This window comes from Sceloporus undulatus, chromosome 7, assembly GCF_019175285.1.
Source record: "Sceloporus undulatus isolate JIND9_A2432 ecotype Alabama chromosome 7, SceUnd_v1.1, whole genome shotgun sequence".
Classification (NCBI taxonomy): Eukaryota; Metazoa; Chordata; class Lepidosauria; order Squamata; family Phrynosomatidae; genus Sceloporus; species Sceloporus undulatus.
In genome coordinates, this window is record NC_056528.1 from 45391619 (window position 1) to 45412037 (window position 20419).

Here is a 20419-nt window from a genome sequence, read left to right on the forward strand (position 1 = left end):
AGACAAGCCCTCCCTTCAGCCACCATCTTGGGGGGAGAGAGGCAGGCAAGCTCCAACTGCCTGCCTGTATGAAGACAAGCCCTCCCTTCAGCCACCATCTTGGGGGAGAGAGGCAGGCAAGCTCCAACTGCCTGCCTGTATGAAGAAAAACCCTCCTTCCGACCATCATCTTGAGGGGGAGAGAGGCCTGTTATGTTTTGTTTTGTTTTGACTTTGTATTGTACTTCCTGTTGTACACCGCTTTGATCTAATTTGGAAAAGCGGTATATAAATAAATATTATTATTATTATTATTATTATTATTATTAAAACTGCAATCTTATAAAATTCTCAGGGCACCTGACAGTAATGAATCAGTAAAGCTGAATAATATTATCTGTGTGTCATGATAATCATAAAATCTACCCACTGATTATAAAGTCTTATGTACTGTTGTATTAAGCGCTATATATACCTATTCACATTGTTTGTGAATAGAAGCAGCAGTAACATAAGTTAAAAGTAAAAAATAAACCTGGTGTTAAGAATTCTCTCTTTCTAAGATATATTTTCAGTTACTGAATAATTCCCCTGATGGACTGATGTCACTAAAACAACAGGGAAACCTGGTGAAGTGAAAAATAGCATGGCACAGCTTTTTGGAAGTGCAGAATAAAGCATTAAAAATGAGCATTGCAAGAGTAACAAAGGCAGCTCTAACTGCTGACTCTCAAAGCAAAACCTTTAGAATTTATACTCTTATTTGAACTAACTTTTCAAAGCTTTCCTTTTAATATATATATATATATATATATTCTGCATGCTTCTTAATAGTTTTGCCTTTCTTTTTTGTCTCATTTCATTAACTTAGGGAGAATGAGATCCAGGCTGCCTAGTGTCATAGGGAAAGGAAAATATAATGACAGAGAAATATAAATCTTTGAGTTCTTCAATACCTGTAAATCTGTCTTGGAAAAATAACTGTTCACAAACTCTTCTTTTAGCATTCTGATTAACTATTTTGCTATTAATTTGTTATGCTTTTAACATAATTTTAAACCTGTTTGCAGACATTTTAGTGTCTAGTATCATGAATGGGGCAATTTCTAGGGTTTCATATAATCTTTCGTATTTGCCCAAGAAATTGTATTCCAATAATATTTATGAAAAGGAATGAAGTAATTGATTTGTAATCGAGAATAATATTGAATGTTATTCTTAAAAGTGTCACAAAGCTCCTACAGTTTGTGGGATGTGTGGCAGTACTATGTTCTAGGTTAAGAACCTTTTTTAAAAAGAAATCCTCCAGGAGTACATCAAGGGTCCATCTCCTCATGTATTTTGCTTCCAACAAAGTCTAGCCAGTTGCTTCTGGAAGCTGAACAGCTAGATACAGCCTTCCTTGCTGTTTGTCCCAAGTGACCTGTGTCCAGTTTGTCCTCTTAATACAGGAAAAACATTGGTTATCTCTCCATTGGTAGGATATTATTTTCTTGACCCTCCTAGAAGCTCCACAAAAGCAACTCTGACTTTTTCATAGAATCAAGTTCATTATTCATCCTTAGATACAAGAAGAGGAGAACTGCTGGGGAGATGTAGTAATATGGCTCCATTGCTTTGGAGTTATCCTCCTCTGTTGTTTGAAAGATTTTAAAGGGGGAATGGGAAGCATGTGGCCCTCCTCATGTGGTTAGACTACATCTTCCATTTTTCATAATTGGTTGTGCTTCCAAAGGCTGATGGGTGATGCAGTTCATCAGTATTTGGAGAGCCACATTCCGTACTCTCTCTTTAGAGGCAAGACATTACTGCAGATCAGAGAATTGAAAATTTGAAGGGTTTCATATATGTAATAATGAACAATTTTTTGACCATATCTTTGCAGTCTGCTTAGTAAACTCAGTTTTTTGCTCCCATTTCTGGAATAGCCCAGGCTATATTATTGAGAGAGGAACCATCTGAAGAAATGGGTTGGCCTGTTCTAATAATGACTGCTGTGGAGTCCATGCCTCATCTTTACTTTTGTCTAAGTGAGAATGCTATAAACATTAGTGCAGATTAGGGATATAAAGTGTTAATTTGACCCTAATTCACTGTAAAATACAGCACCAACTAGGATTATAAGACTGTAAGTTTCCCCAAAGCATTGACAATACATTGCATATTATTTTTTTCTTCTCCCTGGAACCTCCTGGCCTGAGTTTTGATACAGGTGTCTTATGAGGAATATTCACTCTGATGAAAGGATCTTTGTTTTACTTTGTGGCTATTGACCATGCCATGGTTCCTATACTTCCACCGTTAAACCTCATCAAAAGCGAACCACATGGGGTACACTTTTGTACTGTGTTCAGAGGGTATGATGACAGAGAAAAACATAAGCTGTCTCAAAGAGCCAATACTCTTTGCTGGAGGCCCTTGCCTATTGCTGAAAAGAAACAAATGTTGACCTTCACACATGAGAAACCATGTGTAATCTTGAGCATTACAGAGAGGCAGCCTCTGCTTAGCCACTAGGGCTGCTTTTTATAGTGAATTAATTGACACTCTTTGCCAGAAAGCCGTCTAACAACCTGTCTTTCAGAATGTGTATAACATGACTGATGAATTCAACACCACACAAGATGTGATTGATTTAGCAAACGGTGGCACTTCAAAGGGCAGAGTGAAATCTTCAGTCAGCAAGCTTGTTTACATGGATAACTTTTTAAAACCTCCTGCTTCCTCATACTTTGGCTGGTGGGAATCCTCCTCAGAGCTCTCCGGCTTGCCTCCAGCTGATATTCTGCTCTGCTTTCCTTGCATTTGAGTTTGGGAGATTACTGTGAGAAGTTAAAGGCAATGGGCTGCTGCAGCTGTTGCAAATAAAAAGCTTGAAAGCCAGTAATGACAACTGGTTTTCCATACTGGGGAGGTGTAGTGCAGATAAATGTGTCCCTCCCAGATGTCTTCTTTTATCCTAAGAGAGAAGGTAGGTTGTCACCTAATAAAAAGGACATATTTAGTTGTCCCTTTGAAATGCTCTTTCTAGGGGGGTCTTGCCTGGTGCCATATTTAATGTCTTTCTGGTGTTGGATAAAGACATATGAGATGTTTGTGCTGCTGGATTGTATTTTAATCTAACTTTATCCTTACTGGTCTCAATAATTGTTTTTAATGTTTGTGCATTAATTTGCAGAGTGATCATGGCCCCATTCACTGTTTAGCATATTGAATCGTGCTACTATGCTGTTCCAGCTAAATGCAGTGATTTTTATTCCATACAGGTGACCAGGCATGTGCTTTATGACAATCACAGTCTATGTTGGACTTCTCATCATGTTGGTGTGTGATGACCTCTGTTAATAAAATTATATTTAAGCCCAAGTATAAGTTTATTGAGTTGACTAATTATGAATAGGGCTTTAATTTTGTCCCACCCCCTCCGCCAGCTTTACAACATTGTGTGAAAAGCCTTCATTTTCAGTGTCTGTCCTACTTGTCTGCTTTACGTCATTTAATAAAAAGTAATTGTATGGTTGTTTCACAGCTGCAGGACCGTACACAATTCAGTGACCGGGATTTAGCTACCCTTAAGAAATACTGGGACAAGGGCATGACCAGCCTTGGCTCAGTTTGCAGAGAGAAAATTGAAGCGGTTGCTGTGGAGTTAAATGTTGACTGTGAAATAGTGCGGGTAAGAAACTTCTAGTCCTCTCATTTCTGGTTGCAGAAGCAAAAATAGCCCTAGATGAAAGCTTTTTTAAAAATTGCATGAGGTAGACTGAAATAGATTGCACGTGTTACATAATGAATGGCCACGTCAGGAAGTGCTCTTTTGCTCTGTTTCCTGTCTATTTATAGTTAAAAATCCCTCAGGTGAGACATTTATCGATCGGCAACACGAGCTGGATGTTTGACTGGGATTTATATAGGCTATGCAGGAGTGGAGCTGGGTTTATATAAGGTTTCTTTTTTCTTTTCTTTTTTCTTTTTCAAGCAAGGTCCTTTTGAGAACAAAATCTAAAGCTGCTTTGAAGCAGAAGGGAGCAGAGTTCTTCAGTGTTTGTCCCCCAAGAGGGAGAGCTGTAGTTCGGTGGCAGGAGCAATGCTTTGCATGCGTCAAGTCTCGTGTTGTGTACATCTGCAATTGAAGGCTCTTGTGGGAAGAGGCTATGGGAGTCCTGGATTCTTGAAGAGCTGTGGAAACCATGTTGGGCCAGATTGGTCATTGTAGAAAACTGCTTATATTGGTTTGTACAAAGGAGGTGGCAGGGCAGGCTGGTATTATTCAGTCAGTAAGAATGAAAGTTTTAAGATGAAAGTTTTAAGATGAAGACTCCAGTTTAATTCATCTCATAGCTACTCACTCACTGTCTAGCCCTAGGCAAACTACTGTTCTGTCACTCTCAGTCCTTCATCTCCAGAGAGAGAAAATGACTTTCCCAGAAGTGAGCTTTGTGGCTGACTGGAAATTTGAATCTAGTCTCGGTCAGACTTGTCTATCAGTTTTTACCATGCTGTGTCTCAAAAGCCCAATGAAACAGACCTGAAAATCCAGGTCAGTTAAGGCCATTCCATTCAGTGGGACAAAAAAGTTTTGTTTATTTTAGATGTCTCTGTCCTTTTCTACATACAGTAGATGAAATAAGAACAGCATAGAAAAATGCAGCATAGAAATACAGGTAATCAAGACACTATCAAGCAGATTGAAAAAAATGAATATAATAAAATCAATAGCCAGGGCAGATTATCAATTCAGCTTATTTAAAAACTAGCTCTTCATCAGGTGCTGCAATAGTAATGGCAAATATATTTCTATACCACTTATCAGTGCACTTAAGCACTCCCTAAGCAAAGTGTAAGCTAATTGCCCCCAACAATCTGGGTACTCATTTTAGTGACTTTAGCGACTTTGGAAGGATACAAGCCTGAATTGAGCTTGAACCCCTGGACTGGTATTGAACTTGCAGCCTTATGGTTTGTGAGTGAGTGGCTGCAGTACAGGCATTTAACCACTGTGCCTCCCAGGAGACAAGATTGCACTGACCTCTATAAGGAGGACATTCCAGAGCATCAGCTGTACGACAGAGAAGGCCCTGTTCCTTATACTGCCTGCCAGAACTCAGTTGGTGTTGGGACCTGAAGCACAACCTCAGATGCTGAATATAACATAAGGCAAAGACGTGGGAAGAAGCAGTCATTACAATACCTTAAAATCTAGTTCTTTAATGTAATGGGTAACATGGGAAAAGTCGGAAAGGAAATACAAGAAAAGAAATTCAGGCTAAATATTAGGAAAAACATCCTGACAATAAGAGCAGTTTAAGAGTGGAATGGACTGCCTTGGTGGGTGATGGATTCTTCATTTTAGACAGAAGTTGAATTACCATATGTTAAGGGTGCTTTAGTTGTGGATTTCTGCCTTGGCAGGGGGTACCCTCCACCTCTATAGTGTTATTATTCTGTAAGCTGATGAGTACTCTTGCCAAGAAGCTATAATATCAATTTCCTACAATGCCCCATAGCAGTTAATGGTGGACCCCAGCCTCGTTTTGAAGACCTATCCAAAGTGGTGTGTGCAGGGTAGGTGTCAGTGATGAGACCCTGACTACAGCATGGCATGTTCTAGCACAGGTCCGGGTTGGTTACTTGACATCCAAATGTACTATAATTACTTCACATAAGTTGGTAGGGCTGAAGAACGGTTATGTAGTACCTGATCTACAGGAGCTTTATGTGCCACAGTCAGATTGTGAGATGATTGCCAGAACCACTGAATGGATAAATTGTGGGTCTAATCAGAGTGGGGGAAAGTTCTGTATTGTGGACACTGAAAGAAAGAAGAGATGTATGAGCCACCATGGGCCAACCAAAGTTACAGTTACAGGAACTTTTCTGCGCAGTGGCCTAGTAAAGAAGTGTAGTTTTCCACACAACTATCTTCATGGTACTGAATTAAAGGATAATGATATTGCTCATTTTTGCTGCTTCCCAATAATTAAATTGTTGTATATCCTCACAACGCACCTCCCTTTTAATTCTTAAGGACCTTTGTAGTGGTATTTACCTGTGATTCCCATACTACCTTCACCTCATTTTCTTTCTTCAGGAGCTCAGTTAAATATTGTTGTAATGAAAATATTATCTTTTCAAAAAGACTAAATAGATGTCTGTTGAATGTAGTTTAATTTAATCCCCAGTTAGTTTAAACTGTTGACTTTTCAGACAAAGAAGCATCTGGTGAACATGTCTGGTTTTGATTTAAATGGCTGAACTATTGGAGGTGCTACAGCACTGTAAACATAGTTTGTTTTTTTCCAAAACTGGGACAACATTAAAAAATAAAGATTTAATGTTGGTGATCGTTTGAGCTTAAATGTTTAAAGTGGAACCGGCTTTATGGCCTTTGACTAGTGGTATTCCATTAATAGACAAAAAGACCAGGAACACTGTGTCATGAGGAAAGTTTCAAACATATAGAGGCGTTACAAACCGCCACTTTGCGGCGGTCTTCCGGCGCTGCTCTTTGCTTCGCGAGGGAGTCGCAGCATACAAACCACGCGACTCCCTCGTGGAGCAAAAAAGAAGCTCCAAAATGGAGCTTCTTCCTGCGGCGCCGTTATGACGTCGCGAGACGCCCATGGCGCACCTGCGACGTCATAACCGCCACGACCCGTCTGGATGCTATGCGTCCAAGACGTAAAAATGGCGGCGGCCGTGTGGAACGGCCGCTGCCATTTGTCACGGACTGAGTCTGTGATAGGGAAAGGGGCGTCCAAAATGGCAGTCTATAACCCGCCATAGTCCCCTATTTGCATTCTGAATGGTACAAATTCTAGGACCTCTATGATGTGTGAATTTAGCTTTATGTGTAGATAGTTGCTGGGAGATTAAGTATATCATCATTAAATGCTTTATTGAGGCCAAGACAACACCTTTTGATTTTAAACCTTGTAGTCTGCTTTTCTGTTAGAACACTATTCAAAGGGTCAAAGAACACAATAATTTCAGTTTGAGTCTCTGTAATTACCCTCCACATCTAGTCTTTATAAGATAATAAAGGTGAAGGGCAAGTATCATAGAGAAGAGACCCTCCAAAGGTGTGGTATTCCACAAATCTACCTGCCTAACCTCATATACTCGGCAAATCTGTCTGCTGCTCTGCAAATCTATTTGCCTAACCTTTGATACTGAGGATATGAAACAGGACTTCAAGTGAAAGGGTGGGTTCTCAAAGAAGAAGACTGGTTCCATACGACTTACAGCTTTGAAGATCAACACCAGCAAGGGTTCCCGAATTGTGCCCAGAAGCAGATGGAAAGCTGATAAGGCTGACATTAATAGTGGGTTCCAGTTTGGACTCTTACCAGTTCATATAGTTACATATACATGGGGAGTCTGTCATTATTCTTTAGTTCTAGGAAAGCCATATGCTGTCAGTTTATGTATAAGATAGCAGTCTCTTAAGATCTGTGAACCTTGCCACCTTTTCCTCTTCATTTTTCAAGCTTGTGGCTCAGAAATAGCACCTGATATTCTTCATGTCTGTTTCTCCTTACAAGACTTGGATTGGGAATCGGAGACGAAAATATCGTCTGATGGGAATTGAAGTCCCTCCTCCTCGAGGTGGCCCTGCAGATTTTTCCAATCAATCTGATTCCAGCAGTAAGTCAATATCCATTCCAGGAGATGATGCCTCAACTGATGTGGGAGATGATAATGACAGGAATGATGAAGTATCAATCTGCTTATCAGAAGGAAGCTCACAAGGTATTAACAGCTGTTGCCTTTACTATCCAGTAAGAAGTGGGATTTATAACAAAATGGTTATTCCTGTACCATCTCAGCAGTATTTTACATTCCATGTCCTCCTCCAGCTTTCTGGATTCCCCTCTTTTTGGAGGGAAACATTTCATGCTATATTTCTGTTTCTGAAAACCCTGAAGTGCCTTTTGTATGGAAAGTAGAATTTTGGCCCCAGCCATGGTATTCAGTTGCATTGCCCCCAGTTTTCTGTCTCCTATCGCCTATCATTCCTTGCTCACTGACCATGGTCAGTCCTCAGTGGGATGTTTTCAGCTATCTTCCACTTTTGGGGCCTCTTTTGGGGAGACTTTCAAGGTCTCTTTCTCAGACTGCTACAGAGAAGATTATTAGCCTCTGAGAAAATGAAGGATGTGAAGTTACCAGGAATTGAGGAACCTGATGATCATACTTTGACAAAGGCAATACAAAAACTATCCCCTGTCACAAGAAAGAGGTCAGCCATAGAAACACATTTGTCTACTGAACAGATGATGCTGGAGCAATGTTTTATAAAAACAGAAGAAACAGCAGCTGCTTCAGTTAGAGCTAAACAGGTGTTTGCACATTTTACACTGCACAAGTTCAACTAACTGTTTCAGGTGCTTCTAACTGGAGCAACTCAATAAAGGCAGTGGCTTCTGAACTTTAAAACTAGCCTATTTCTGGGACATATGTTGATTTGTATGTTGATTTTCGCTTTGCTTTAATCACTTGGAAGGAGAGAGGAGAGTGACTAAGAAATCAAGAACTGTTGGGAACAAACTTGTGATGGGTCTGTCAAATTTTCAATTATAAAGAGAATAAGATAACACAGAAATGGTTAGAAGTGACTGAATGCAAAGTAAGTTACCAGAGTCTGCAGATCTTTTCTTTGCCTCAGGCTAAAGGAACTCCTACAGCTGAAGAGTTAAGAAATACTCTGAACACTCTGCAATTCAAGTGAAAAGCTGTCTTAATATTAATAGAATCTGGCACTGGGAGGCTCGTGATGGAGCATCAGGGAGAGGCAGCAAGAAGATTATTGTAGTCAGTACAGTCATAGCTGTGGGGTTTGGGTTTTTTATTGTTTTGGAGTGAAAAAAGAATGAAAGGAGACTTCATTTTTATTCATGTGAAAGGGGTATCCCCATCCCTGATAATACTGTGAACCCCCAAACTAGTTCAGCTTAGATAGACAACAGTGGAACATTTTTTTTATATTAAAGGAGATCTACTAGTCAGTTTAATGCTCAGTAATTTTTTCCTAAGTTTTGGGATAGGTAGTGTTTTGGGATAAGGCTCTGACAGGTGAGCCTTATAAAGAAATTGCCTTTCTATACCAAGAAACTGCCACAGAAATCTTTATGGCTGGAATACTGTTGCTGATTCTAATAATGACATCTTCAGTCTAGACACAATGCTAATTTTAGAAGTGACAGTTGAGAAGTAGATAGGACTAGATTTGTGCATGACAACTGATTGTCTTAGTGTGTTATTAATTCTTTAACATTTTTATGCAATATAAATAGATCTCAAGAGTAATAAGAACAGTCTTTTATTATTTTATTGAACTGAGGTCAGTTAAAACTAAAGCATGCTGTATAACCCAGATGACACCCTGTTCCATAGGGTCTTCTATTTGATGGTTTGTGGTCACCATTGGAAGGCTGTCTTTGAGCTTTCCCTTTTATTGTTTGGGATGCAAGGAGAAAGAAATGGGATGGTACCAAAACTTCCAAACTTAATTTAAAAAGAGTCAAGGGGGTACAGAAGGGAGAAGCTAACTAGTGTTCAACATGCCTTTGTCAAAATATTCTACTTCTCACACTGATTTCAGTGCTCATTGAAAGTTCTACTAACTAGAAAGTAGCACTTAGCAGCTACTCTGTGCTCAGTTATCCTGAGTCAAGGCCAGAAGGCTAGCTAGCTTGGTTTCTTCACCCTGTTTTACCATCATACTCTTAAATCAGTAGTTCCCAGCCTCTGCTCCATGGAGCCCATAGGGCTCTGCATGCACTTTCCAGGTGCTCCATGTTTAGGAGTAACACTACTCCTAAACACCATTAACTTGTAAGACATAAGGCAGCCCTTTTAGGTGCTCTGCCATAGAAACTGATTCTAAAAAGGGCTCCACGAGCCAAAATGGTTGGGAACCCCTGCTCTAAATACACCCAGCTTTCTTTCTTTTTTTTCCTAGTAGCTAAGCAGGATCAGACCTGAATAGATCTTGAATGGTAGACCATTCGGGAATACTAGGGATTCTAAATAGTTTTAGAAAAAAGTCTTTTCTAAAACCCTCACCAGCTACTGCAAGTTGGAATGGAAGGTGAACAAAGTGGTCTGACTTGTGCTGAAGGCTGTTTCTTATATTTCTAATGGACACAAGATGTTGGCCATGACACACACAAGTGAAAAAAACCTGCTGGAAAAACTGGAACACATATGAAATTAATAATTTAGTTTTTATGTTTCTAAAATGTAGTTGATTTACTAATAGCATCCCTTATGTACACGCTTACCTAGAATCATGTATTTTCTTTATTTTCTGTAGAAGAACATAGTGAGGTTCTTCAGAATGAAGACATTGGGCACAAAGAAAGGGGCCAGACTACTGTATCTGCCGATAATATGGTAAGTAAACTAAATGCATAGTTTCAATACAAATAATACTGACTGAAGCATGAGGGCCATAGATTGTCATATCAATGTTTTTGTGAATGTATACTTGGCCTTCTTTCTGTGTGAGTACAGAAACTGTACTACGTATCAAATCTTGTCTCTTATTATTGTGAAGGGAGCCCTTTATTCTGATGTGGTTTGATTTAAAATGCATTTCATTTTTTGCTTTTTTAGAAGATAGAAATCATAGATGATGAAGAAAGTGATATGATAAGTAATTCTGAAGTGGATCAAATGAGTTCTCTTCTGGACTATAAAGTAAGTGGCATACATTTATGTTAAAGTACAAAGGTGATTAACTAGTTCCAATCTAAAATGCAGATTTTGTTCAAAACTGCAAGTGCAAAGGGGAAAAGTAGTTCAGAGGAGCCACTGCTTTAGCACAGAGAAAAAGGCTTTTCATGGGTTTAGAGAGTGGTGATGGACTGCTGCTTCCAAGTTCTTCTGCTACTCTCATACCTTGCAGAAATACAAAACAACCTCATTCACATACATGGATTGTTGCACAGGGCTCCATCTCTCTCTCTCCAACAAACCATGCATTACTAAGTATAGTGGGTTATTTTGGGCATATAATTTTATAAACATTTATCTTAATAAGGAAAGGTTGCATTTCATAAAATGCACACATTTATTGAATTGTAAATCTGCTTGCTTTTGTTCCAGCACAAGTGGAAGATGGGGATGAGCAGTTATTCTTATATTATTCAGTACAGCAGTATTTCTCTGTTTTATTACCAAACAAATAAGAACCTTTGAATGTAGCCTCATTCTGCTACTTTATGTGAGTTGACATTCTCTTCCTAAGACTTACTTCCATGTAGTGGGACTGCTCATGTTCAGTGTCATGAGTGTGTCTTGGAGATTATGATGCTGTTATTTTAGGACTGCAAGTAGATGGCACTGGAACAGATATTTAGAAGTAGCGTGCTGATTTAAAGGCTGATGGACCGTGCCAATTTCTGCAGATTGTGCATTGCCACAAAAGTTTGTTTTTGATGCAAGATAAGCAAAAGCAGTTGGAAACTAGACAATTGTTGCTTCTGCCAAAATTGCTAAGGTTACATGTCTACATAAGATTTCAGAGTGGCTCACTTTCAACTTAGATGCCCTGAAATTTCAATCAGTGTTAGAATATTGAATGTATTTTTATATTAAAACTACCTAGAATTAAAACGAGTGGAGTGTCTTTAAAAACACACAATGCATGCATAATTGAGGTTTACACATTAATTTTCTGAGCTGTGCCTTGAGGGTAGGGGAGGTACTGAATGAATATAGATGGATATAGAGGAGAGGAGGCAGAGGAGTGACCTTTTCTTAATGTCACTTGTCACTGTACTGAATGGCTTGTTGTGACAGCCTGTCCTACACAACCCCATTTGTTTTTTTATTACGTTTTGACATAAACTGTTAGTCTCCCCAGCCATATTGTTTCTCCATAAATATGCATGCTTCCTTTGCCTGGGCTAAAAGGTTTCATCACCCTTAAGAAGCAGATAAAGAAGCAGCTGCCCCGATTGCATTTTGTAGAAAGGCGGGATATAAATAAATTATTATTATTATTATTATTATTATTATTATAAACTTTTAAAAATTTATTTCATTTTATTCAGTTCTGGAAGTGGGAGAAAATGCTTTTGTACAGTGCAACATATGAACAGTTAAGAAAAATAAGTTCAGATGTAAAACATCTCAGTTAGGTTCATGACTTAGTTCAATCAAGTAGAAAAATAAAATTATCAAAATTCAATTATTAAGGTAAAGAAAGAAACTGCAGGATGTTTCAACAGATCCATAGTGGTTCATAAAGACATCCTACATTGGTTTTCTAATATTCAATTATTAAAATGACTATTGCTTATAACTTTTTGTCTTTATGGCCTGTCCTTTATTTGTAGACTGAAGTGAGAATGAGAACTACTGGAATGAGAAAAACTTTAGACAGGGTTTGTTTGGGGAGGGAATATCTGTACTGAACATTTGGGAAGGGAATATCTGTACTGAAAATAGAATAGAAGTTAGCACTTTGCAGGCATCTCAGATTGAAGTGGGATTGGCTTTCCCTTGTTTGAGGTCTTATTTTCTTCTGCCCAGTTATCATGGTTGGACATCTGGCTATTTGAAAGTGAAATAAATTTGTGTTATTTATTGTATAAGAAATAATCATAATACTTCAGCGGAAAACACTGATATTTTTAAAACTAATTTTCAGTACAGATATTGAGAACATAGGTTAAATACAAAGGGAAGAAATCCAAAATGTTGTTGTTGTATGCACATTGGGTCAATAAGAATTTGAACTTATTGTTCAAAGTAGTGTTTTTAAAAGAGAAATCAATGTGAGTCTGCTTCAACATAAAAGGAGAAGGAAGTCTAGTAGCACCTAATTTATTTCAGCATGAAATGTCTTTAACTACAGCCCACTTGCATTGAATACTCCCTTTTCTTTTCCTTTTAGTTTCTTGTGGTGTTCTAAGTTTCTTATCAGAAGTAAACGAAACAACCTTTGCCCTTAAAATAGTCTTATATACGTCTCACATGACTGACCTCATTGATACTAAAATTTTCATATGATTCAGCAACCATCTGTTAGAAATCAAGAAGATGGGAGAGTTGGAGGCCATCTAAGTCAATTCAGTGCCATGCAGAAATGCATTAAAGCTCTCCTGCGAGATGGCCATCCAACTCCTGTTTAAAGACCTCCAAAGAAGAAAAGTCCTCCATCTTCCAATGCAGTTTTTTCACTATTGAACAGCTCTTACTATCAAGGTGTTCTTTCTAATGGTTAGGCTGAATCTCTTTTTTTGCATTTTGCATCCCTTGGTTTGTGTCCTAGCCACTGGAGCATTTGATACATGATTTAAGATGTACTCCAGATATTCAATCTAAAATAAAATAGAAATCTTTCCCCAACCACCAATTATTGTAAACTCATTAACTGGCTGAATCATTCATGAAACCTAACAAGTGGAGTTGTGTTTGGACTATAAATATAATTCAGTACAAGGTTAGAATAGGGATGCTTCGCCACCAATATAACAAAACAATAATCTAGATTTGTAATCAATTGCTGGTCTTTGAATGCAACAAGCTTGTGAATGGTTGGATGTATGCAGAGTGCACCTCCCCTACCCAATCTACCCAGTCTTTACCTATAAAACTTTAATCTGCAGAAAGTAAATGAGTTCCCTGCAAGCCTGCCAGATCAGTATGACCTAGTTAGACGGAGAATGGTTTCACTTATTGGAATTTTTCACAAGCTTTTAATATTCCCTGCTATCAAACTGACCATGTAAATGGACACAGAAACACAGATAAAAAATAACTTTACATGAATGCCCAAATCCCTAATTACAGTAAACGATCAAGGGAACGTCATACTGTTTGCTAAGATGAGCAAAACATATTTGTATAGAAAGAAAAGGTTAAAAGAAAGGTTAAAAACCACACTTAACAAGATGATGATGAAGACAATATTTGTTTATGTACCATGATAAGCATTGGATCCTTTAATGCAGCCCCATGTGTCAGAACATTAGGTGCCTCTGGTTTATCATCAGCATGCCAAATGTTCTGACACATTGAGATGTATTAAAGGATTCAGTGCCTATAGAGGGCTGCACATTGAATCCAACTGTGATTTAACAATATTAATCTTCTGATTAAGGGAAAAAATTCAGAGATCAATGAAATGTTAACATGAATTCAATTCATTTTGGAACATAGAATCTATGTTCTTATATAGACATATGTGCTTACCTAGTCACTGTGATTTTTGTGACTGTTTTCTGTTAGCCCAGTTCATCTGAAGATATATGAAGTAGAGCACTGGCAGTATGTCATTAGCATCACATTTTTGCCTGTTGGCTACAGTTGTTTCTTTCTTTCCTGGAAACTTTCCAGAGACCAGGAGTCAAGGTCTTGTATTGGTCCACAGACCGCCACTTTGAGTAGCACTGATTTAGCCAACTCACTTATGTCCATATTAAGGCCTGCAACAAACACCCTGAAAATCATATTAAATTCATCTCTAAGTCTTGACCTACATTTAATTTTCACAAGCTTTGAAAAATTGTTTGGTGATGTATCTGGTGCCAGAAACGGTGAACAACCTACATCAATTTTTGACATATTTGTATTAGACATGCCAGAATAAAAATCCAACAACTAGACTGAAGAAAGTGAGTGAAAGAACTTCCTCCCACCTCAGCCAAGAGGATATTCTGGTGCCATAAAGTTGGATTAAAAAAAAAACATATGTAGGGTACACATACATACCACTACCAGCCAGCCTAGTTACAGAATGAGGAACAAAATGGCAACTGGTGGGATGGAGGGGCCTTGGCAGGAGGAAGATGTGGAAAGGGGGAATCCCACAAACTTCCCTTCTGAGAAATCTCTCCTTCCCTCTGTATTCGAAGGACTCCTGCAATCACATATACATGAGGAGACTCCTGGCAGGAGGGAGTGGAAAAGAAAAAGCCAAAGCAAATAAAGCGAGAAGCTAGAGCAAGTGGCTCTTGTCAGGAAGGATGGATATCTTTGCCTGCTTTGAGAGCACCTCTCCTATTGCTTCTGCCCACCTGCTCTTGGCCCTTTCCTCCAAACTAGCAGTTTTGCCACCTCTAAAGCACAGATATTCATTCATTGCCTCAGCTGCTTCGCTCTCTCCCTCCCCACCTCTCTTCCACATAAACCCTTCAGCATGTGAAAGATACATGGCACGGGGATTGAAACAAGTACGTGAATCGGTACTTGGGCTTTGCTTCAAAGATGAAAGTATCTATTCACACAGCTGCTTTATCTTTCTTTTACTCATAAAACCCTCAAGACGATACTGCGTGGGAGAAGTGAAGAAGTTGACTGAATGGGCACCTGAGCTTTTCTGGCTGGCAAAGCACCTGAAACAGACGTAACACTTCTTTGAAGGAGCAGACCAAGAGAAGGGGCTGACAAGAAGCAGCCATGGAACTGTTTAGAGAATAGAAGGAGCAATGTAGCTGGTAGATTTTTTGCAGGAAAAGGACAAACGAGATCATCTGTAGATGGTGTCCCAATAAGAAAGAATGTAGGGCTGATGATAGAAGCCCAGGAGGGTAACAGCAGAATGCAAGCAGTTTGGGGGCTGCGGTCCACTGGGTGCAGATTAACCCCTGCTTTAAACAAACATATTTTGAATTGAGGTACTCAAAACTGGCAGAAGGCTCAGAACTGGCTTCCACCTAAGAATCTTAATTAGTTTCCAAAGTAAATGTAGTTGAAGGAAGAGAGAATAGCCTTAAGTTAGTTTGTATTTTCTGACATAATTGGATGTTGAAAATGCTAAATCCATACAGATGATGAGTATTTACCCAGTGTAAGTGTAATCATAATAGTAATAGCCATGACCAGTCACTTAATCACACTCCTATGGAGATCCACAAGATTTCAAAATTCTGGAGATGCAACTTGTATTCTTTATAATTTGTGGCATTCTCTGCTGCATAGTTAGTCACTTGCTTAGATGACTTGAAAAGGGGGCACATGTTATTAAAGAGACTAGGTCAGATGGCAACAGTTACTTATGCCAGCTATGGGTAACTGCTGTGTTCAGAGGCAGAATAGCACTGTACCAGTTGCTGGTGGTGAAGAGGCAGCAGGGAGTGAACAGTAGGGAAGAGTTGTTAATTTTATATTCTGCTTGTGGGTCTCTGGTTGGCAACAATGGGAAGCCTTTGGTTTGATCAAAGATGGCTTTTAGGATATTGATCGGATGTTCTCATTTCACTTACACTACATATGGAGAAAGATGGATGCAGATATTGCATGTATCTTAACACTTTCCTTATCCAGATTGCATATTAAAATGTTATCTTAGGCCCGTTACAGACGGGCCTAAAAGTGCGCACTCCTTTCCAGACGCTCCCAACTCTAGCACGTGCGGAGCGCGCACAAAATGGCGGCGGCCCCAAGGACACCCCTTTCCAGGCCACAAGGAAGCGGCCTTTTGCCGCTTCTCCACGGCCTGGAAAGCGGCGGATCGGGGCCTTGGAGGCTGCCGGTCTGGCAGCTGAGGCTCCGATACAGCAGGGAAAGGGGCGGGTGCAGGCCGCCCCAAACGGGCGGTCTGTAACCCGCCTTACATACCTTTTCCTGTTCTAAATAAGAAGGAATGTAACAATCCATCTTTTCATATCTTTGTTTCTAAACTTCCCCCTAGTTTACATCTACTCTGCCCTGAAAATATATTTGCTCAGAAAGAACACTGTAAAGTTCTAATTTGCAAGTCATCTTCACAAATGAGAGAAGCAAAATCATTCATGCTTCTTGAATTCCACCCCTCTTCCATGCTCTATGTGTCTTCACACCTTTCATTTAGGAAGGCTCACATCATTTTGAGGAGTAAAGAGGATGGAGAGCACAGATCAAGCATTCTTGAGATAGATTTCCAAGCATAACTGCAATATTATTTCTAGTGGCACACTCAACAGCTGTATTTGTTGAATGAGCTTAGTGGAACATCTTTCTTGTGTCATTGAGTCTCTGGTGATAATTACCATTTTATTATTCCCAAATGCTGTCTGTTTCTTGTAATGTGCAGTTTTTACCAGAGTTCTCTGCATCAACATAGAAAACTGAGGTTGGGATGCTGCGCAGGCTTCTCTGTCATTGAGCAAGAAAGATGGCATCACTTATTTCAATCCCTCTGGACCATTTACTTGATGTCTCCTCTTCTTTCCATTAGCTCTAGAGTCTAGACTCTTTGAGTCTCATTTTTGGAGCACATTGCCAAAAGGTGTTGATTCTACACATGGTGAGACAAACAGTTCCCTGAAGGAGCTGGGGATAGTTCAGGTGACAACTGCCATGAGCCCATGGAGTTGTGGTCCACATGCATACCCCAGAACAAATAATACCCTGAAAAATCACAATACAGCATCAACTCTTTGGAGTTGAGATTACTAAGGCTGACACTTCACTCTTTCCGGGTATATCTTCAAATAAGGGGAAACAACTTGACTGCAGATTATTACCTTTAAAGCCCTACATGGCTTGGGCCCAACCTATCTAAGGGATCGCCTGCTTCCATATAATCCGCCCCGTACACTCAGGTCCCCTGGGAGGAATTTATTACAGCCCTTAAAGACCAGGTTGACAGCGGCCTCCCAGAGGACATTCTCTGCAGCCGCTCCCAATTTATGGAATGGCCTGCCGGATGAGATCCGTCAAATTACCAATCTAGAGAGCTTTTAAAAAGCCATTAAGACGGATCTCTTCTGGCAAGCCTTCCTGGAATAAAATGCTCGGCCACAAATAAGACTTCCCATTAGGCGAACTCTGCCTATGATGATTTTTATTTAGCTTAGTCGGTTTTAATATGTAGTTTTTAATCTTACATTGTTTAATCTTGTTTTAAGGGGGGTATTATGTATATATGGATGTATTTTAACCTGTTGTACGCTGCTTTGATTGCCTGGCAAAAAGCGAGATAGAAATAAAAAAAATTATTTATTTATATTATTTAGATCTCATGAGGATTAAAAGGTCCAGGTCCTGGGCACTGGGACTCCTGTTACCAAGATTAGAGACTCATCCAAACTGTCTTAACTTTTCAACACCAGCTTGTTGGCACAGGGTAGATGTGGGACAGGCAATGAAAATGTTTGGTTTTGTTTTTTCCTCACTTGAAAGTTTAAATGGTCTGAGTAGATGCTTATTTAGTTCATCCAGCTGCTGTGGGAGGAAAGTTGCATCAGTTTCATTCGCCTAGATGGATTTGATCTGTTATTTCCCCTTGATCCAGATCTATGACCATTCTTGTCTTGTGGGGTCTGACTGTTCATTCTACAAGACAGGCAGCCATGGCATTTGTCTTTATTACTTCAGCACTATTAATGAATGTTTGCCAAGCAACCTGTGTGGTTGTTTGCATCGTCATTTGCATGAAGATGGTACTTTTCTGCAGAATCATTCCTGTGAGAGGATGGCTTTGCAGAATGTTGTATCTAGTTAAAGAGAGCTACCTATACTCCTTAGGGAAGACTGGTTTGGTGTACGCCTGAAGAGGATAGCTGGAAGATATTATTACTAAATTGTTTTTAGAGTTGCATGTATTTTTTTCATTTCTCCTAGAATGAGGAAGTAAGATTCATTGAAAATGAACTGGAGCATCAAAAACAGAAATATTTTGAACTGCAGGCTTTCACTCGGAGTTTGATACTTGCTATTAAAACGGATGATAAAGAACAGCAACAGGTAAGGCAGTGCAAAGATTACACAGTGACAACTCTTGTTGTTTTTCCCCCTTCTCCTTTTGTCACTTCTCAAGACCCATGGGAGTTCAGTTAGTCATGTGAAGTATCTGTATTTACTATGATTTTTATTTTGGAAGTAATATACATAAGAAGGGTAATATATATGATGACATCAATTAAATTATAGATCTAGCAAATTGCACAAAGAATAGATAACATCTTTACTGCTTTATAAGTAGTAGTTGTTATTTAAGGCACCATTTGCCAGCAGAATTAGCATTACCAAGTGGTGAATGTTAATTTCTTTTTTATTAGGTGCATCTTCCCCTGCTCCTCCAAATAAAGATAAGATCTCAGCCATGATACATAGTATTTTCTGCTTCAATAGGAATTTCAGCACATCAGAGGCTAAAGTAACTTCCATTTATGTTTTATATCTAACTCAGGCACTTCTAGCAGATTTACCTCCAGAGTTAGAAGAGATGGACTTCAATCATGCATCTCCAGAACCTGATGATACCTCATTCAGCTTGTCTTCTTCATCAGAGAAAAATGCCTTGGACAGTTTCTGATCTTTTGACGACTCCCAACACAACATAGTTTGCCTAATATGTATGTTTTGAATTAATTTGTTAGCCAGTACCCTTAAAATATGTAGGGAAAAGATTGGGAAGAGAGACTTCTGTAGCAGGTGCGACTGATGGTAGCTACAAATTCTGGATTTTATTTTCTGACAAATGTGAAAGTTACTTGACTAAAATAAGTTATGCTTCTAGCAGATCTGCCTTGATGATGGTACCTTTCTACTAACAAGCATTCAGTAACAAAACTCCTGACCTAAGCAGGACACCAAGAATTGTAGCCAGTCATGATAATAATTTAACAATATCTTCCTATTCTAGCCCACCTGTTCATTCTGATATTTTGCCTTCTTTTATTCTTACCCCTTTTCTCAGGTAGGTGGACTGAACACTGGGAATTATGGGCTTCAAGAGATCATTAGGTAAAATTGAGCTTTCATGAAAAAGATGATCATTCAAACCAGGGATCGTGCTAAAGAAGTGCTTCTTTTTTCCTATACATAACAACAAATCATGGTGTCTTTGCTCTTCTTCAGCCTTCCCCAATGCCTGGAAAATCATTGGAAACGTAAACCTATCTTTCCTAATTACCTCCAGTGAAGTATTTTGTGTGCAACAGCAGGTGTAAATCCTGAATAATCAGCTCCTAACAGAAATGCTCAGTTGTACAGAAAAGCAACAATCTTGAGTACATCAGGGACTTAATGCATTGTCTCCCCTCAGTATACCATGGGAATATGTGGCATTAACATTGGAAGAAAGGTCACATATATGTGTGTGCTTAGATCTGAAGGCTGCATGGACTCACGTGGCTTATTTTGAAGCCATTACTCCATGACCAAGGCCTGTTACAGACTGCCAAAATAAAGCTGCTTCGGGTCTCTTTGGAGGTATGCTATTTAAATGATGCATGGGTCCTAAGAGTCCGGAGGTCGCGCCAAAGCCACACTCCATTCCTAAGCACTGGAGTGCAGCTTTGGTGCAGCTTCCGGATTCTTAGGATGCATACATAATTTAAACAGCATACCTCCAAAGAGACCCAAAGCAGCTTTATTTTGGCAGTCTGTAACAGGCCCAAGTCTTAGCTGAAGGCTGCTCAGGAATATGTTTTGTAGTTTAAACTAGGATGTTCTCTTGTATTCATTGGCTGAAAGAGTAGGTCAGGAGAAGGAAAAT

General features: G+C 39.3%; 1 protein-coding gene across 6 annotated transcripts in view; it reads left to right on the top strand.

The window, feature by feature from the left end:
* The window catches only part of HDX (highly divergent homeobox), a 40795-nt gene extending 20648 nt beyond the window's left edge, over positions 1–20147 (top strand). For 4 of the 6 annotated variants that reach the window (XM_042479400.1, XM_042479403.1, XM_042479398.1 and 1 more), the window contains 6 exons: positions 3509–3655; positions 7524–7731; positions 10298–10377; positions 10600–10683; positions 18541–18663; positions 19109–20147. In XM_042479400.1, the coding sequence (XP_042335334.1) occupies positions 3509–3655; positions 7524–7731; positions 10298–10377; positions 10600–10683; positions 18541–18663; positions 19109–19234 (768 nt within the window). In that variant the 3' untranslated portion in view covers positions 19235–20147. Of the gene's footprint in view, positions 1–3508; positions 3656–7523; positions 7732–10297; positions 10378–10599; positions 10684–18510; positions 18664–19108 lie in introns of those variants that run through there. The other 2 variants (XM_042479404.1, XM_042479401.1) reach the window with 2 other exon arrangements.
* Positions 20148–20419: the final 272 nt, after the last annotated feature.